The sequence below is a fragment of the Pezoporus occidentalis genome, unplaced genomic scaffold (genome assembly GCF_034315485.1).
Source record: "Pezoporus occidentalis ecotype Australia unplaced genomic scaffold, CSIRO_AGI_Poc_V1 ctg56, whole genome shotgun sequence".
NCBI classification, from domain to species: domain Eukaryota; kingdom Metazoa; phylum Chordata; class Aves; order Psittaciformes; family Psittacidae; genus Pezoporus; species Pezoporus occidentalis.
In genome coordinates this window covers 2,067,460-2,086,341 of record NW_026915899.1, presented here as the reverse complement: position 1 = coordinate 2,086,341, position 18,882 = coordinate 2,067,460, and the positions used below count along the sequence as shown (strand labels likewise).

Genomic DNA, 18,882 nt, shown 5'->3' with positions numbered 1-18,882 from the left:
AGTAATCCGCACTGCAAGCCCTGGATAACTTATTAGCTTTAAATAAAGAAGGTAATAATGATATTAATTTATCCCTTCACCTATAATGCCAGGTAATGTATTTTGGTAAGTGTCACTTACAGCTAAAATTTTTCTCACCTGGGTAGCTGCAAATGACTCTTTTTCAGTCGAATATGTCTTGCCAGTACACACAGAGAAGCACAGGCTATCTTCCAACTTTAATCAATATTATGATCAACACTGAATCAAATTAAAGCATACTTGCTTGGTGTTTCGGATGATGAAGTAATGCTCTTCCCTAGCTCCAGCTAGACACCAGTCTAGTTGGGAAAATTGGACTGCACAGCTCTTTGCCTGGAGCTGTTTGGGTCACTTCATTGTGTACTTGAGCACAGTGGATAATGCCTGTTTTGGCTGGCAGAGGACCAGGTGATGCGGCTGAAAACCTTCCTGGCACTGATGTGTGGAGAGCTGCAGAGCTGCAGATTTCCCCTTGGGGAGAGATGCAGGCAGGTGACAGGAATTTACTGGAGTGCCCTTGCAGCCTCTGCCAGTTGAGATCTGCACATGAAGCCCTTGACTCCCCTGGTTCTCTGTTCTCATGGCTCTGCTGGGGTAGAGATGCTGCTTCTGCTCCTGCAGTGGCTGCTTCTCCTGCCCATGCTTTGGCAGGGCCATTTGACTTCACTTTAAATATTTATTGGACGTTTGGTCTTATGCCCATTTTACTTGAGAAGTGCTTCATATGATGGGTAGAAAAGCAAAGGCCAAGATTTTTGCAAGAAGCCTACAAAAAAAACCAATCTAGCAATCTCTGTGCTGGGAACACACCTCCAGCTGCACTTCAGGCATTCGCCTTGGAGTGACATTTCTTTGGGGTTTTTCTTTGATTTAAGTGGAGTTTTCTGTTCAGAATCAGCAGGGCTGCTCTGCTAATTAGCCTTGAAAAGTAGACAGTAAATGAGAATTTATTCTTGATAAACATTTGAATATATTGTATCTGGAATGAACACTTGTGACACAAGAACGAATATTCGATACCTCCTTAGGACTAATTGGAGAAGCCCAGTTATATAGTTTGCATAGAAATCAATCATTTCCAATTCTACATGAATGCTCATCAATTCTGTGCTCTACAAAATCAGGGGAATGAGCACATTTATTACCGTTAGTCACACACATGGTGCTCTGCAATAGAGAAGTTGGAATGATTCTTTGTGCCAGCGCAATAGCTTCCAGATCAAGATGCAGATCATGCACCACAGGCTTTATTTATGGCCTTTATCCCTGCTTCCTCACAAACAGCAGGGCTGGATGGGCAAAATGTTTAAAAGAAGTATCAGAAATCTCTGGAAGGCTTAGGAGAGCAGCTATTGCCTTTTATCTGAAAATCCTCTGTGCTTCTGTTTCAGCATTTGAATGTTGGTTTCTTAAAAGTGTCTGAAGTCTGATTTTCAGGTCCAAGTGGCTGGAGTAGGTTACTATAGAGCTATACTAATAGCATGCACTAAGCAACTACCAAAGTGTATGCAGCAAAAGGGAGCAGAGAAACATTTCAGTGTCATGGTGAAGGACTGTCTGGCATCTGCCATTTTTATCTCAGCTATCTGTCCCACACTCTACAGCTCACCTTCTACACCAACTTTAAAGATGAAAAAAAATGTCACCCTGAGCATTTAAATAAGCCCAAGCTTGATTTCCTCCTGGTTTGTATGCCTTGGGATGATTCGTGTCTCTCTAGAAGGAGGACAAAGTTGCTCTGAAATTTGACCTGCCTCAAGAAGAAGTGGTTCTCACCAATTTTGTTTCCCCAGGGTAGAACGTAAATCACTGCACGATCTGCGAGGTGAACTCTCGGGGCAGATTTGTCCCCTCTTTCTGCTGTTCTCTTTTAAGGCCATTTCACGGTTTAATTTCCAGACAGTGGGAAAAGCAGAAGAGGTGGCTCGTAGGCACTTCTCCACTCATTGATACCTTGGGGCTGGGTAGCAGCTCTGAGTTAAATCATGGGCAGGACCAGTAGAGAAGGTGGGTGTTACAGGGTGCTGAGCCACTGTCATGTGCCATGGGCCATGCACAGCTCCTGATGGGCACATAGCACTTTGCCAGGCACCCAGAGGTACATGTTCCAGCTCTTTGTACCCCTGAGAGCACAAATTATAATGGTGTTTTTGAAGATTTTTTTGTCTCTATAGACACTGCCTTCATAGCTTTTCCTATAATTATAGATTTGTAATTATGTACTTAACGATAACACCCCCTCTGTCTGATGATAAATATATTTTTACATAATAGCACTTAAGCATTGCATATTTACTAATCAAAAAGAGATTCACACTGCAATTGAAGATTAACAAATTAATTATAGCATACCATTAATTACAGCATAAATAATCTCAGTCATTTCCCAAGAAAGCATATTAGAGCTCTGGTAAGGCACTTACCCAGGGTCTCCGCAATGGTCCATATCTCATGCTTACCATGCCAGTGTAAGATATCCAGAATGTTAAGTTTTCATTACTACTGCCTCTGAAGTAAGTGCAGTGCACTGGAAATAGATGTACAATCCATGAAAATGAATCATTAAAAGCGATTGAGTTGAATTATGGCTGTCAGATGTTGTCACAAACATAGCTGAAATACTTAAACACTTCTTCCAGCAAGTGATGATAGGATGCTTGGCAGTGTAATTATCTCATAGCCATAGACGTAATGCTTTCCATGATAGTGCAAGAAGGGCTTCATAAGCAGTCTTGTGGAGATCTACTGCACAGTTGTGATGATGCCCCCTCCTTATCTGCTGGACAGCTCTTGGGCAAGCCTAGAGCATCCTACCCACAGTTGTCCCACACCTCAGCCCTGGAAACCTTGGATGTTGCAGGCAGGATGCAGAAGTCCTGTTCAGGGGCAGAGTTGCCGACAGCTGACATGAGTCTGGGCTGAGCTGGGCTCCTTCCCCAGGGCTCTGTGCACTGCTCTCCCTGCTCACCCACTGAGCTGCTGCATGGGGCTCATCTGCCCTCTCTGATCTAGCAGGGGTCTGGCAAGGTTGATTTTTAGCCACACAAACATGAGTGGGGCAGAGAAGGAGGAAATCTTGGACACCAGTCAAACACTGGGTTGATTTAAACTGGCCATTTTGAAAGATGATATCTGTCTGTGTCATTCCTCCTTGGGTCAGGAAAGATCTGGGTCAACCCCCAAAGTGCTTTGGGAAGTACTGTATTTGCATGATCTGCAGTGGCTGGGTTGCATTATCTCTTTGGGTGAGGATACTTTTGTTAAGAGGACTTGATTTTAGGCAGGTCTACAGCATCTCCAAGACATTGATGTAAGTTTGGTTGAACTGCGTCTTGTGTGAGTTCATTTTGGTGTTTAAATATGGCAGATCCACACCAGACTCTTCTTCATGTCACACTTGTATAAACTGAGTGTATACATGATGATCTTAAGGTCCTTTCCAACCCTAACTATTCTATGATTCTGTGTATATACTCATCCACCTTCCTGTGATCCAGGGAAAGCAGAGTGATGGGTAATTCCACTGAAATGATACAAAAAGTCTCTTCTTGTCTGTTAATGTTTCCCCAAATAAGACTGGTGTATGTAGGTGTGAATCTTTAGTGACAGGAAAATATCTTGGTTTGAAGCTCATTTTAACTTCTGGAGGAAAAGGGCCTTATCAGTTTCTTCAGCAGCTGAACGAAGGATGCAGTCTCCCAGCTTATCTAGGATTTGAGTAAGATCCACGCTAACTGCTGATGACGTAAAGCGCACAGCGCCTAAACGTACTTTGACAGATTTATGTTTTTGCTGTAACTGAGAAGAGAACATCCTGGCAGAGGAATTTGTCATTTGTTCTGGCCTAGCTAATGAACTTAGTCCTCTTCCTGTGCTGCTGAAATTACACACAAGTGTCGGCCTGACGGAGGCGTATTGATCAAATCTGACTTCAGCTCTGAGCACCGAGGAGCTAACTCAGTTCTATCTTGTCAGTGGAAGTTTCCTCAGGTGCTGCAGGGTCTCCCTGGAGGCCAGGCTGTTTGCTGCTTACAGTTCAGCTGTCAGCTCCTGGTGATCTATGGCAGGCTGGTCGGTTAGCTAGGGAAACACTAAGTGGTTGGGTTATGTGAAAGCTTTCCCTTGCATCATCCATACATGATGGAAAGCAGGCATCTGACTTATTATAGATATCCTTTGTGACTGAATCTCACTGTGTTCACGTAACTTTAAAGATGCAACTATTCTTGTTATCAGACCAATCATTCCTTCCACGTCTGGGTTAGGAAGCTTTCTGGTAACTAGGAACCTCCTCATTTGGCATTTTCTATCTCAGCATATTCAGAGTCTGGACAAGTTATTTTGCAGCATTTTGCACTATTAATTTTGTCCTCTTCATGTCTGGCACGCAGATGGTAACAGTTTGAGTGGTGAGGAGATTCTGGAGCCGTGGCCTTTCTATAGTACATCATCCCTAAGCAGTGCTATCAGATCCTTTGCACTTTGTTTTTCCTTTGGATGAAAGGTCTGTTTCCTGGGTTATGAATCCCTGCAGAGCCTGTTTCACTAATTCCCTAAAGCTTTCTTCCTTCTCAGAGTAATTGCTGCTGTGCTCTTTTTACATAACACCACCCAAAAGCAATATTTCTGTATGAGCACATAGTGATGCTTCTAGTTCCTCTGATCCTGTGGCCCATCACCCTCCTCTAGGGTTTCACCAACATCCAGCAGCATGGAATTGCTTTTTGAAAGCTTTAAGGCAGCTGGCCTGGCAGCTTGTGCCCAAATAAAATAGGGCATTGGTCTCGCTGCACATTCACATGGCTGATTGCCATGGCTGGAGGTGGGTATTTCTCTGGGTCAACCAAAGTCCCATAGGTAAACCCACATCTAATGCAGCTGCCAAGACTCATCATCAGCAAAGCAGTGTGGCTATGGCACATCTTGCCTGAAGCCCTTTCTGAAGGTGAGAAGGAGAAGGTGTGGCATCCTGAGAAGAAAGAAAACAGGAGACTACAAAATGGCTTTTTCATCCTCCTGCCAAGCACACATTAACCTCATTTAAAAATGCAAGTGCTGCATGTGTCATATGTGCTAATGCAGTTTTTGCGTTTCAACTGAGAGCCCTTCTTTCCTGCAGAGGTGGCAGTAGCAATGTCTGTTGAAGGATCGCTTGGTGTCTTGAGCCTAAGAAACCCATCTGTTTATATTAAAAGATTGAGAAGTTCCTCTCATTGTTGGAACTTTGTTACTGAGTTCCCCAGAGAACAAATGAATCAGAGACCACTTGTATATTCCTGAGCCTACCAAATAATGAAGCTTTCAGGAGACAGCTTTTATTTAATTTTTTATTTATTTATTTTTAGGGAAGGAAACATTGATTTTAGGTGAGAAAAGGCATGAAAGTTTCTGAGATATCAAAGTCACTCCTGAAGGAATAATTAACCCCTCAGAGGGCTGGAATGTAAAGCAGCACCCCTGGGAATATTCTGATTTCAGAAAAACAGCATTGGTTGATGTTACCAGTGTAACAGAGAGTGCTAAAACGTCACCCCTGTGCCCTATGTAATGAATGGCACATGGAGCCTTGGTCTCCAATTCAGACTCCTCAGTAATCACTACAAAATTATAATACCACAGTTCCTTCCCACTTGAAGGTGAATTTGAGATGCTTTACAATTTGATAGTAAAACTGACATCTGTTTTACAGTTGCTCTGTAATTAGCTTCTGAAGGCATTTGTCTGTATGTGGAAAGCCCCAGCTCCAAATCCCTCTCCCTTAGCAATTACTCGTTCCCTAACAAGAGCTATGGCACATGTGTGGCTCGGTCGGTGTTTGGCCACAAGTGCCAAGCAGAGCAAACCCCACTACAGGAAAGTGAAGCATGTGCAGCAGCTGGAGACCCACTGGCTAGCCCCATAGTGACCATGTATTAGCCAAGCCTACAAACAGTTCAGAGCAGGAACTGTTGTTTCATGGCTTGCATTAAGCCTAGAATATAATTAACACTTAACAGATAGCACTAACAGTAGCAATTGTACTCCTGCACTAATAACTTCATGCTTCTCTTTATATTGAGTTGCACCATAGATCTTACCCTGGTTTTAAACCATGAATCCCAATCATTACAACACACAGAAAAGGATTATATCCTCCTATATAGTCTATGCTGCAGAGTGACTGCTCGAGGTGCCTCAGTAACAGCATTGTGCAATACACAAATGCCTTCAATCATCCCTGTGCTGCTCCCACAGCGTCTTGTTTAGACTTCTTAAAATAACCTCCCCATATCATGAATCTTTGCGTAAGAAGTGATGTGTGTTTCAAATCACAATGAGGCACGCTCTGCACAGGTGTGTGTCAGGAAGCAGGGGTGGGACACGGGTGCAAGCCCCCGTGTGAGAGGCAATTCAGTGCAGAACTTGCGTTATTTTTAAACACTGCCATTAAACTAAAACGCTGTCCTTGTAAGTAAAAAAGATTTGCTGTGTGGCCACTGCCGTTGAAGGCTTTGATGAAATATTTAGGGGAGAGCTTTCCGAATGTGGCTGGTTTTCAGAAGGCAGATTAAAGTTTTATAGGGGCGCTAATTTAATCACGGGTAATGAATGAGTTTATTTTTATGTTGGGCTTTAACAAGGGAGGATGAATGTGGGATTCCTCAGCAGGTCCCTGTGGGTTGAGGGCTGCCTGAGTCACAGCTTTCAGAGAGCTGTTTCCCTCCAGCTGAGCAAATCATGTCACCCTTAGCGGGGCTCTGAGCCCTCATGCCTGCTTCGCAGCTCAAACCCAGCACAGGGAAACATGCCAGGTGTGAGAGGACTTCACAGCATTTGGTTAAACCCTCATAACCACCTCTGTTCTGCTCCCTGGCCAGTCTCTCCAGGCACAGACAAATCATGTGAAGGGGAAAAATACCCCAGGAAGCAGGGAATGTATTTCTGCAAGCACCAGTTTTCCCTTCTGTATTGCCAGGTTGTCCTCACACCCACCAAACCACCTCAGCCACTGTAGGACCTGTGGTGGTGGGAGTTTGCAGGGACAGACCGAGGTACAGAACCCCACACTGCTCCTATGTTTTCATTGCTGTACTGCAAAAGATCTGCTTCTCCAGCCTGGTCTAAAAGTTCAGGAAAGCAGAAAAAAGTCTTTTTAAATTGCCAGAGAGACAGAGTGGTGTGGGGTGATGTGCATAGCCAGCCATTTAGAAGATGGCACAGTGGACCCAATTTCTTCTGATCAAATGAAGCCTAGTGGAAAATTCAAGCATGTCATATTTCTCCATCCAACAAACAGTGACAACTTCATTATGATTCAAAGTGCGTGGTTGAGCCTCAGCGTGAGCCTGTCCCCCAGACCCAAGCCCCAGGGCTGTTTCTGCTGCACAGTTACGTGGCAGTGTGGGCACAGAGGTAGCAAAACCCTGTCCTTCCCCTTCCTCTGGTCATCATCGCTACATGGAGCACTCTTCTGGCACCATAAGTATTAACTGAGAGATGTAAATAGGCATCAGCATTGGTCAGGGCACTTGAAGCTGGCCTCCCTCCCACCCAGCCTTGCTCAGGGCCTGCCACCATGGTATGGGTACAAAGCGGGGTCGCTACCCAGGGCTGTGCAGGAGAGCATCCTACAACCAGGCAGAACATCCAACTCAGCTCACTGGTGCTAACCACGGTGCTGACCATTAAACTGGGAAAGGGCAGAAAACACCAGCATGGTGCTGGAAAGTGAAGGGGAAAATGCACAGCATCAGCTTTGTAGCCACAGTCTTGCTGAGCAGGCGGGTGATGGCCCTTGTGCATGCAGTGGGTTTTCAGCTCTGCCTCAGCTGTGCTGGGAACACAAACATTTTGCTGTCGTGCCAGCACTGAATGGTTACAGCATACAGCAGCTGTGCTGGTGTATTTTGACCGAAGAAACACCACTTGATGTCAGCATAAAGTAACTCATTATCGCTCCATTCACCCAAACACATATTTAGGATCTTCAGAAATTATTACCATGATATTAAGATATATGTTTAAAGCTCTGCAGTAAATTAATATGCAAGGATTAATATACAACCCAGACTTGGTCTTGGATACTGGGGAAGTTTTTGATGTAATAAAGCTAAAAGCACAGTGACAGGGATGTATTACCTCGCCAGATGGCAGTTTGTTAAAACAAACCAACACATTTCTAAAAGAGTGTCCTAATCTCCACTTGAAAGAACTTTCAATCTAAAAGGGAGGGACATTTGCATAAAGAGAGTTCACAGAACAAGTATTTAGAAGTTCACTGTTCGACAAGGGCAGCTCTGGTTTAAGGCACTAGAAGGTGGGAAAACATAAGCTAATTAAAATCATTCTCAATGCCAGAACATCAAGCATAACGTTGTTGGTGAGAGGGATTAGATTATGGAAAGCTTTCCTCTGGCAGGTGACAGCCAGTACAGTCTGTGTTCAAGAGTCGTTAGCAAAAAACAGAACTTGGGTACTGAGTTGTGTAAATAACAATTAATCTGATGGAAAAATAAAAGTTTCATTTTGGAGGACTGAATTCTTTAATGTTTTTTTGAAACCTTAGGCCACCCTTGGAATGAAAACACCATTCTGGAATGAAATTCAGAATATGGTGGAACAAAAAAAACTGAAAACAGACAAAATGGATATTTTTCAAGGTTTTAGTCTGTTTAGGCCAGTTTCTGTCTAAAAAAAAAGAATTAGCATGCCTTGATGAGTTCACTGTTTGATGTAACAATGGTTCCTGGATCTCTGGATGCCATGGAAGTAGGTGACAAATTCAAAGGTGCACATAGGCAGCTCATCTGATTCACAGCTGTGGTGTTAGATCCAATTCATTGGAATTTTTTCTTTTACTAATCTGAGGCCAGATTAAAGTGACACTGGTGCCTAAATCTGTGTTGCTGTGGGACCTAGGAGGATGGCCAGGCCCCGGGATCCTGGCCCAAGGTTTTCCATACCTCTGCTGGGATGCACTGCTGCCTGCACAGTGATCCCTGAGAGCAATAGCACAGCTCAGCTGGCGGCTGCATCCCCATCCCTGCAGCACCTCCCACAGCATTCCCAGCTGGTTCTCAACAGAGGAATGCAGAAGATGACTGAGACAACGTCCTTTCTTCTGAAAAGGGAGCAGAAGGTGGTTGTGATGATGTTGGCCAGCAGTGTGAGAGATGTGGGAGAAGGTCTGGTTTCCAGCCTGCCCAGGGCTCGCTGGTGTGTGCAGTGTGTGCACAGCTTGCTTCTGACCTGTCCTCCCACTGTTTTCATGCAAAAGCTAAAAGATAAGGTTAAAAAGTCTCTCTTGCCCCACCTTTTTTCATTTCTTTTTGCCATTTCCCCTGTCTGGTCTCCCTTGCTCCACCCTTCTGCTGCCCAGCTCTTTGCACAAGAGCTGCCTTTTTGACTGTTTCCGTCATGACTAGTACAGAGCCACTCTGATTTTCATGAGAAACCTTGAGCACCTTCATATCACAGAAGAGAAGGAAAAGTAAGTGTTTTCTAGCTTGTTGCTGAGAGGCAAACCACGTGAGACACATAGTTAAAAGACAATTTAATGCAGAGGCCTTTTCCACTGCATATGAATTACAATATTTTCATGCTCTCCACAAGAAAACAATACACAGCTAATCTTGGGCTGCCTATGCTGTCCTTACGGAAGGACACAACTCCAAAGGGAAAACTGTAGTGACTGGGAGGATTCAGAACAGCTTGTCCAACCTATACATGTAGTGATAGGACGTGCAATGGTGAAAGATGAGGGGTGAAAATTTAACCTCATTGTGAGCGGTCTTGCTGGGGAGAACAGACCTGAGCTTTGCTCTTGATTCCTTGATTAGTTCCTGACATTTTTAAAAACGTGAAATATAAAACACATAAACGGTCCTGATGGCCAGGGCCAGAAACAATCAGGACTTTGGAGAGGAATGGGATATCGAAGACGAGCAAGGTGTTGCCGCTTATTGAATAACACAGGTAGCTTTTTACTGCAGCTCTCCTCTAGGACCAGCTCTGTCCCCAGCACCTCAGCATCGAGGCTGTACAGCACCCACCTGGATTTTCTTTGTTTGATATATATACTTTTTATAATTTTTCTTTAATATAAGATTCAGAATCAGCTCATCCATATGCTGATCCACACTTTGCTTCCTTGAGAAGTTATATTCCAGAAGTGTTATTTTTTGGCCTGGACAATGGGTAGATATCCCAAACATTTGAAGTTCCTGGGAATGTAAAACTCATCTATTTTGAAAGACACTGAAAGAAAAAGGAAGGCCTAAATCAAAGCAAGTACCAAATGGTGGGTAGCTAACCAGTTGTCATCTCGCCCCCTCTTAGCCTGCTCACATCAGCAGTACAAGCTGTACCTGTTTAAATAAAATATAGGCAAGTATTCACAATCCACTGTATCCAATAAATTCACTTTCCCATCTCAATAGCTCTTAGGAACACCATAAGGACCACACATTCCCTCCTCCCCCCCATATTAAGCATTTTTTTTTAAATCAGTTAGTTTTAAAAATACTGCCTTGCCTCTCTCTTTTTTCTACATTCCCTAAACACAAAAAAACAAGGCACAAAAACCTCAGAAAATAAATGACCAAAAATGTGAGATAAGGTGGTAAGTGTATTTGGAAGCTCAGAGTTATTTCAGAGAGCTGCTTGTCAATCCTATCAAATGCATTATGTATAAGTTTAAAGTCAATACTTTCTGCCAACACTTTGTTGAGCTAGAAAGCTGTCTGCTATCCCTTTTATCTGACAGGTAAGTAAATAACTCACTGGCTTAAGCAAATTAAGTAAATAGTGTTTGTGGGCAGGTGTTTTTGTTCAGCATGTAGTATATAAATGTGTATTAATTCTGCTAACTTTGAGAAATGTTGATGCAGAGGAAGAGGTTATAGCAAATGTACAGATTAAAACAGAAACATTTGTCAAAAAAAAGAAGTGCATAAAGGCACATAGTAAACAACTAGATGAGTTTGCTGAAGCCAAATGCTCACATTTAGTAAACGAAATGCTTCATTAATCCTTCCTGACAGAAGTAATGTTTGGAATGGAGAACAGATCCAAGAGAAAACATTCAGCTAAGTTGTGTGCTGCAGGTTTTCCTGGGCAGCCCGGCGAGGAACCGCAGCCTCTCCCTGCTGTGGATGGGCAAGGAGGGGTGTTACGGAGGCAGCCGCCTGCTGCTCCCACTCCTGCAACTTCCTCCTGCTGTCAAAATGGTTGGGGTTGATGACAGAGCAGCGGGAGGAGCTATCGGTTGTGTGGGTTGCTTTCCTACAGATGCTTCTGGACCCTGTGTGCTGTGCACCGGCTGTGGTCCAGCTGCTAAAAACGTGCCATGACAGAGTCGTCCCCATGCTGGGTCCTGCACTGGCAGTATGGCAACCACATACCACTGCAGCACTTTCGCTTTGAGAGCTACCCAGAAGCAAATCACATAGTGATGGCAAATCCCCTTACTCCAAGTGAACCATCGAGCATTGGGTGAGTTTCTGAAGGAGCCCTCAGAGCTCTGTGATTAGCTGCATGCCTCAGCTTTACCTTCAAACAGTACATTTCTGTTTCTGAAGGTTGGGAAGAAAAGCTTGGAATTAGCTCTTGAGTCTCCCAAGTGAGTTGCTTAGGTCTTGAGACCCGGGTTGCCAATGAAATTGGATTAATCTCTGAGATCTAAGCAAGATGGAGATGACTGGCATAGGACAGTGCTTTCAAGGAAATCAAATCCTCATGCAGAGCCTTTGTCTGAATGTACATCTCATGGCCTGAGTCTTAGCTGCAGCACTTCTCTTGTGTTTGCTATGTCCAGCTCTGTAGCAGTGCCTAAAAGCAACACCCTCCTCTTTCATTAGTAAACAATTTTTCACAGGAGTGACCTCACCTCAGTAAATAGGGCCTCTTGGCTTGCCTATAGCAATGCAACATCCCTGGTATGAAGCCTAAAGCAATCCCTGTACACCATCTGCACAGAAGGCTATGGCATGGCTTGCCACCATCATCCCTGAAATACCTCCCATGGAATTCCTTATCAGCTTCCCAGTCTCTGTGTCTTGGACTGCTCCATGAGGAGGCCCATGTACCTACCAGATGAGCTAGAGGGCCAGGATGAAGATGACAGACGGTGACGCTGCTCAACTGAGGCAGCAATGAAAGAAATCATCTGTGTGTCAAACTGTAGATAGGGCTTGCATAGGAATAAGGGCCGTTACAGACCTCAGTAAGGTGATCTATGTAGTCATCTTTACCAGTGGTTGGTGCCCCTGGAGCCAAGGTCCCACGATCTGAACAAGGATGAAGCTACTGCAGATTCCCCCTGAGATGGGAGATGAGAGACATTTATCTCTCTCTTTTCTGCCTGGCTGTCATCATAACACCTTGTCTTCAAGACCATTGTCCCACAGTCAAGTTAGATTGAAAGTAAGCAGATGGTCTGGTTGTGTCTGGGGTGGGGAAATGGCATTCATAAGCCCTGTGTTATGAGAATCAAGCTGAAAATAAACAGGCTCTGAGTCAAGATACTCCTTTGCACACACTTCTTCCTCAGGGTAGAGGAGGAAAGTGCAGTGGTGTGACAGATGCCATTCACTTTGCTTTGTGTGTTTCTGGAAGGAGATTAGATACTGCAATGAGAAGAACAAAGTAAGAACTTGAATTAAGTACTCATGTCTTCTGCCTTCCTGGGAGATGGACTGAGGGAGCGCTGTAGGGAGAAATCTGGGATGAGAAAAGGGGTAACACTGTCCCTTTTCTCAGCATGGAAAGATATGAGTTGCTCTCCTGAACAAGGGAAGATTTAGCAGGAAAAATGGCTAAAAATCTAGGGACAGAGAAGTATTGGACAATCAGCTGGAAAATGGATCAGAGCAAGTTGTTCCAAGGAGCCAACATCATCATCATCATTATCATCATCATAACCCTGGGGAAAAGCTGGGGATGCAGAGGCAAGAGCTGTGGCCAGCATTGAACCACCACCCCATCCTACCAAGAAGCCAGTCAAGCTCCTGCCCACATTATGGTACATGCTGTGGTGTCCTTAAGCAAATATGTCAGTAAAATGCTTTTTGGCTGAAAGGAGCTTCAATAGATTGTCTGACCTCTTACATGTTTCAGTACAGGATAGTGAAGAATAATACAGATTCCACTGGAAACCTTCATGCCAAAAGTTGATCTTGCAGCAGATGTGATCTAACGCCATATGGCAGCTGGGGTGTTCTCCTGAGCTTGCAGTTTTGTGGTGTATGGTGAAGCGAACCATGCTATGGTCAGTGCTGCAGCAACTGAGGCGCTCTAACAGAAGTCCCTCTAGTCTGGCAGCTCTATTTTGTAGCTTAGTTTGTGCTGCAACATGCAAATAGAACTTGCTCTGCCCTCTGATGTTTATCTAAATTTTGCATGTGTTCGCAGCTCGTACGAGAAGATGACAAATTGGGAAAATATTTGTTTTCACATAAGCCAAAAGAGTATTACAGCAGACAGCCAGACAAACACAGTGTAAGTGCCAAAGCCTGAGCTTTTCTACACTCTGTGCCATGTACATATTCAGTTTTACCTGCCTAAAGGGTAACAAGGAAGTCAGTCAATATGCTGCCTTAATCACTGCAGTTTCTCTGCATGAGGACTACTCATTGCATCCTATTGCAAGGCTCTGGAATACCACCCAAAAAGGGAGGTTGAAATCATCCACCACATTTCATTTACCCCTGCCAGCTGAATCTAAACAAATTGAAAAATGACCTGCCTGCTACACTTGGAGGCATACAGCAGAAAATAACTCTGAAATAGCTGCTTATGTTCACTGGGGAAAGATTTATTTCTGATCAGAGCTTGAGTCGCAGAGGTAAATAGGACCACCTGTAAACCATTACCTGCCATGCCCCACTGCCCCTGTATGAAAAAACACACACAGGCATTGCCTGAAGTGGAGTTAGTCTAGTAAATGACCAGGAAAATGGAATGTTTTCTCTCAACAAGCAGCAAATGAAGAGGACCTGCTGCATCTGAAATGATGCTACCTTGTTTAGCTTCAAGGTTTGATGAAAGGCTCATGACTCTAGAAGTCACTTTCTCTCCTCCTCTAGTGCAACACAAGTCACTTTGCCCTTTGCTTCGTATTGCAGGAGGGTTTTTGGTGAGGAGGCAAGCTGACCTATTGTACAAATGGGTTGAAAAGGCTCTACGCTCATGAACAGCCAGAAGGGATTCTGTATATTACCACAGCTAGTTGCCTTTTTGCTTACTTATGATCTGTTTAAGTTGTGGGTGGTTTTTTGTATTTATTAGCTGATTTTGGTACCATGAGATTACAGATTTCATGGAAATCACAGAAAAAGCAGAACTTTAAAGAGTGCTTGTAATACTTTTCTGGATATTTTTTTAATTTGCCTTTCTTCCTTCTCTGAGTCCCATAGGCAGCAGGTGGTCTTTGGAAGATGTGATTTAAGGAAGAAAGCACTTCAGTACCTATAAAGAATACAGCAATGAAAAAACACTTCCCAGGGTCTCACCCTCAGCTGAAAGGAAACATAAAAGTGCTGTTCCCACATCTACACTGGCTACTAGAAAAAGAGCACAGGTACATGAACCTGCCCTGGGACTCCAGACGTAGAAGGAAAAGAATAAACCCTGAGGAGGAGGTCAGGAGTGCCCAGCGCCTGGGAGCAGCATGATTATCCATGGGGAAAGAGCCTGCACAGCCAGCACCGTGTGCCCCACTGTTTCACAGAAAGCTTCTTCTGAGGGACGGCCATGGTGCTGGGTATGAAAGATGAGGTGTTGTTGTTGGTGTGTCCTAGTACCTCGGTGCTGCCATCCGTAGCTCTCCATCACTCAATAGCCCTTCTGCTCTCCCCTGAGCCACTCAATTCCATTAGCAGCATGTCTGGCATTTGTCACCACACACCTTTCTTTTTCTTCTGGCATATATATAACCCCTGTTGGCCTTGATACTGGTGTGACACGCAAACAAGTTACATAAAGACTCTCCAGGTGCATTTTCGCATCTCACAAGTCCCCTATAATTCATAGTCCAATATTTGAAGAGAGTGGCTGGATTCAGCACTGAGTCAGATCTCCTTTGAGAGGATTAGATCTTACAGTGGTACCCATGCCCCATTTTCAGTCCTCTCTACTGTCTTCCTAAACAAGAATCCCTATGTTTCTGGTTTGAACATTTTGCTTTTGTTTTGAGGCTTATTAAAAATCGAGAGCCAGGTGGTATCAGCATGCGGGAACTGGGCACATGCCTCTTCCACCATGTGGTGCCACCAGCTGAAAAGGGGGAAATACAGACTTTGCAGTTATTTGACTCTGTTCACTGCTGATTCCACTACCAGCTTGAAAAACTGCTTCTTTTCTGTGGTATAGAGTGAAATAGCCTGTGCACTATGTGAGTTATGTCAAAAACCTTACGATGTTTTCCACAATAGACTTGCATGTAGGTGGTAAGCAAAGCCCAGTCTGCACATGCTGAAGACTGGGCTGATCCTGTTCCTCTTCACTGCTGTTCAGACTCAGCACAGAAAAAATCAAAACAAAGAAATGTTTCAGGGTGCGGTCGGGAAATGTTGAGGCTTTCAGTGACTCAGCTGGATCCTTATCCCTGATAAACTGCCTCTGAGATCCTGAGGCTACTGGACCATAGACCAAAGGAGCCATTGAAACAAGGCTCTTTATTGAGATGTGTTTATTTCCTCAGGTGTCTCTATGCATCATTAGAACACAAAGTGTGAACATAATTCATTCCCAGGTGCATTTCAAGCATGCTGTCCTGTCAAAGCAATATCAGCAACACGTGGACTGAACCTCCCTCCCCACCCCTGTCCGCTCCAGCAGAAGGAGGCTTGGTCCCTAGCAGTGGGAAGCTGGTATGTGAATTGTACAGATCCATCAGAATAAACTGATCGCAGTTGTTCCTCACCAGTTTATCCCCCAAACAAAAGTATTTTGATTATTTGAGTGTCAAGCAATCAAATGCTGTACCTCAGACACAGCTATTCCAGGAGATAATTAGAAGCACAGAGGAGCAAACAATATGCCACAGAAACGATCATCGCAGTGTGATCCAAAGGATAACTTTGGTAATGCAAGTGTTTCTTTGCTGGATGACTCACAGAAAGAAGCAGGGGCTGGAGCTGCTGAAAAAGGAGCCTGCTCCATGGGAACATAGAGTGAAGGTCAAGGATCAACTGTGTAAAACCGACTTTTTGTTTGACGTTAATAATCTTAAGGAAATGGATGGAGTGAGAGCAAATGTCAGCTCCAGTAATGACTATGTAACTCTGGGACCGTATAGAAAAGTGATAGTCTAGCTCACATGCTGCTGGTGGAAATAATGGGGAGAGGTGAGCTGAGAATTCAAGCCTCACTTTAATGTTTTCTTTTGAGCTTCTGATTTATCGATGGGACAGATAGCCCTCTAATATTTAACTCTCTGTATTAGCATATATATATATAGCACATATATATATATGTAATATAGCATATAAATACAGTACATATGCATTTTTTACTGTTGTCTTTCATCTGTGTAACTTCCCAAAGCTGTACAAAAACCATCATCTCAGCAGTACTGTCACTTATTAAAGTTTTTGAAAGTATAAATGTCTAATAGTTTTTATGTGAAGGTCCAACTTTCATGTTATGGCATTTAATGCAAAACATAAATATTTTAGAATAATATACATACTATATAAGAATATGCGCTAAGTTGTTAAATTTTGCACATACATGTTGGTTTGGGCTGGGGTAGAGTTAATTTCCTTCACAGTAGCCAGTATGGGGCTATGTTTTGGATTTGTGCTGGAATCAGTGCTGATAACACAGGGGTGTTTGCTTTTACCTATTTAAACTGCCTTTATCTCAACCCATGAGTTTTCTCACTTTTACCCTCTGGTTGTTTCTCCCATCGCTCCAGGGGGGAGTGAACAAGAGGCTGTGTGGGGCTAATGGCTGGCTGAGGTTAAACCACAGCAACCCTTTTTGTCACCCGACATAGGGCTCCAGGGGTGTGAGATAATGACAGATTTGATTGGAATGTGTTAGATTGAATTTACAGCTTTATTGCTGTCTAGCTATTAATTGACAGGCTTCTGTGCTTGCCTTTGGGCTTGCTTGCCTTCCAAAATATCAGAGTCTAGTGCTTGTTAGTGGCTGCTTTTTGCTTCTGCTGCTTGCTGTGTTGCTGTGCTGCCTATCTTACTCTGCTGTGCCCAGGAACATTCTGATAACAGCAGTGGCGATGCTCCCAGGTTGGAAGGTGGGCAGGGCATCGCTGCTGTTTCTGTGCTGATGTACTGGACAGGCTAGAACTCCAGTGTGAACTGGAGATGAAGGGTTTGTGACCTGTGGATGAGCCCGCATAGGAGCAAGACCCCCCATGTGTTTGGCTATGGATAAGATGTACCAGAGCAGGTGCATCTCAAAGCGTCTGCGGCTGTGGTTATGTCTGTGCCACAGCCATGTGTACCTCTGAAGGGACTGTGGCCCATGGATAAGTCCATGCTGGAGAAGGTACATGTTGAAGCATCTGTGGCTGTGGATAAGTACCTTGAAGTATCAGTGGCTTTGCATGAGGTCATGCTGGTTCACCTCAAAGTGTGTGGCCATGGATAAGCCCACAACGGAGCGGGTGCATCCCTGAAGAGACTATAGCCATAGGTAAGGCCATGTTGAAGCAGGGTCACTCCTGAAGCTGAAGCAGGAGCAATGGGAGGAGATAATTGCAATGACAAACCCTATGGCCTGATCCAGAGGGACCAGGGGTGGAGACTGTAACGGAAATACCTTTAAATTAAATTGTTGTAACCTGGGATGTGAGTTGCATGCTGTGGGAATTACTACAGCAGGAGCCCCCTGTTGCTAACCTCTTAACCAAACTAGGAACAAGGCGAGGAATGTTCATTGCTATGCTAAGCCCTATGGTCTCATCCAAAGGAACCAGGGATGGAGACTACAATGGAAATACCTTTAAATTATTGTAATCCGTGATCTGCATAGCATGGTACAGGAATTACTATAGCAGGAACTACCTGAACCAATAGAGGACAAGCCTTACAAGAAGCAGTGCAAGTGCAGCAGTGACCTAACCTGAGCTGGCACTGGTGCCCAGTAACCCCATGCCACACAACACTTCTCCTGTCTGATTGACCACTATAACAGACAGAGCCCAAAGTCATGGACTAAGTGGACTTGGCTGACATTTTGCTGACATTTCTGGACATTTTATAGGCACTTTACAGGGTGATCCATAGACTAGGGGACTGATAGCTGTGTATTATAACAAAGCATGGGAAGGGGGATAGTGGTTAATGAGGATGTCCTGGATAGTCTGGGACCCGAGCGTGATGTAAATGGTATGAAATAAGGGGTGGAGAATGTGCTGGTTTGGCCTGGAGTAGAGTTAATTTCCTTCACAGTAGCTAGTATGGGACTATGATCTGGATTTGTCCTGGAAACAGTGTTGATAACACAGGGGTGTTCTACCTAATGCTGAGCAGTGCTTACACAGAGCCAAGGCCTTTTCTGCCCCTCACAGCACCCCACCAGCAAGCAGGCTGGGGGTGCACAAGGAGCTGGGAGGGGACACAGCCAGGACAGCTGAGCCCAACTGACCCCAGGGATATCCCACACCATATGGAGTCATGCTCAGCATGTAAAGGTGGGGAAGAAGAAGGAAGGAGGGATGTTCAGAGTGATGGCATTTGTCCTCCCAAGAAATTCATGAGAATATTACTCAGACCCACCTCACACATACTTTTTCAGTGGTTATTTTCACCAGATTTTCTTTCAGTAACAGATTGTCTGAGCCTCGTTCCTTCTGTCTCTTGCCAAAATAGCAGCAAGTTTAATTTTGTTTCTGCCCCAAATTGTGGCACAACT

At 44.3% G+C, this 18,882-nt stretch overlaps 1 protein-coding gene across 1 annotated transcript in view; it reads left to right on the top strand.

Annotated features, from left to right (window-relative positions):
- The window catches only part of ALG10 (ALG10 alpha-1,2-glucosyltransferase), a 52,516-nt gene extending 35,410 nt beyond the window's left edge, over nucleotides 1-17,106 (top strand). Inside the window, exon 3 of the mRNA XM_062638336.1 lies at nucleotides 14,415-17,106. Within this exon, the coding sequence (XP_062494320.1) occupies nucleotides 14,415-14,441 (27 nt within the window). The 3' untranslated portion in view covers nucleotides 14,442-17,106. The remainder of the gene's footprint in view (nucleotides 1-14,414) is intronic.
- The last annotated feature ends 1,776 nt before the right edge of the window (nucleotides 17,107-18,882 follow it).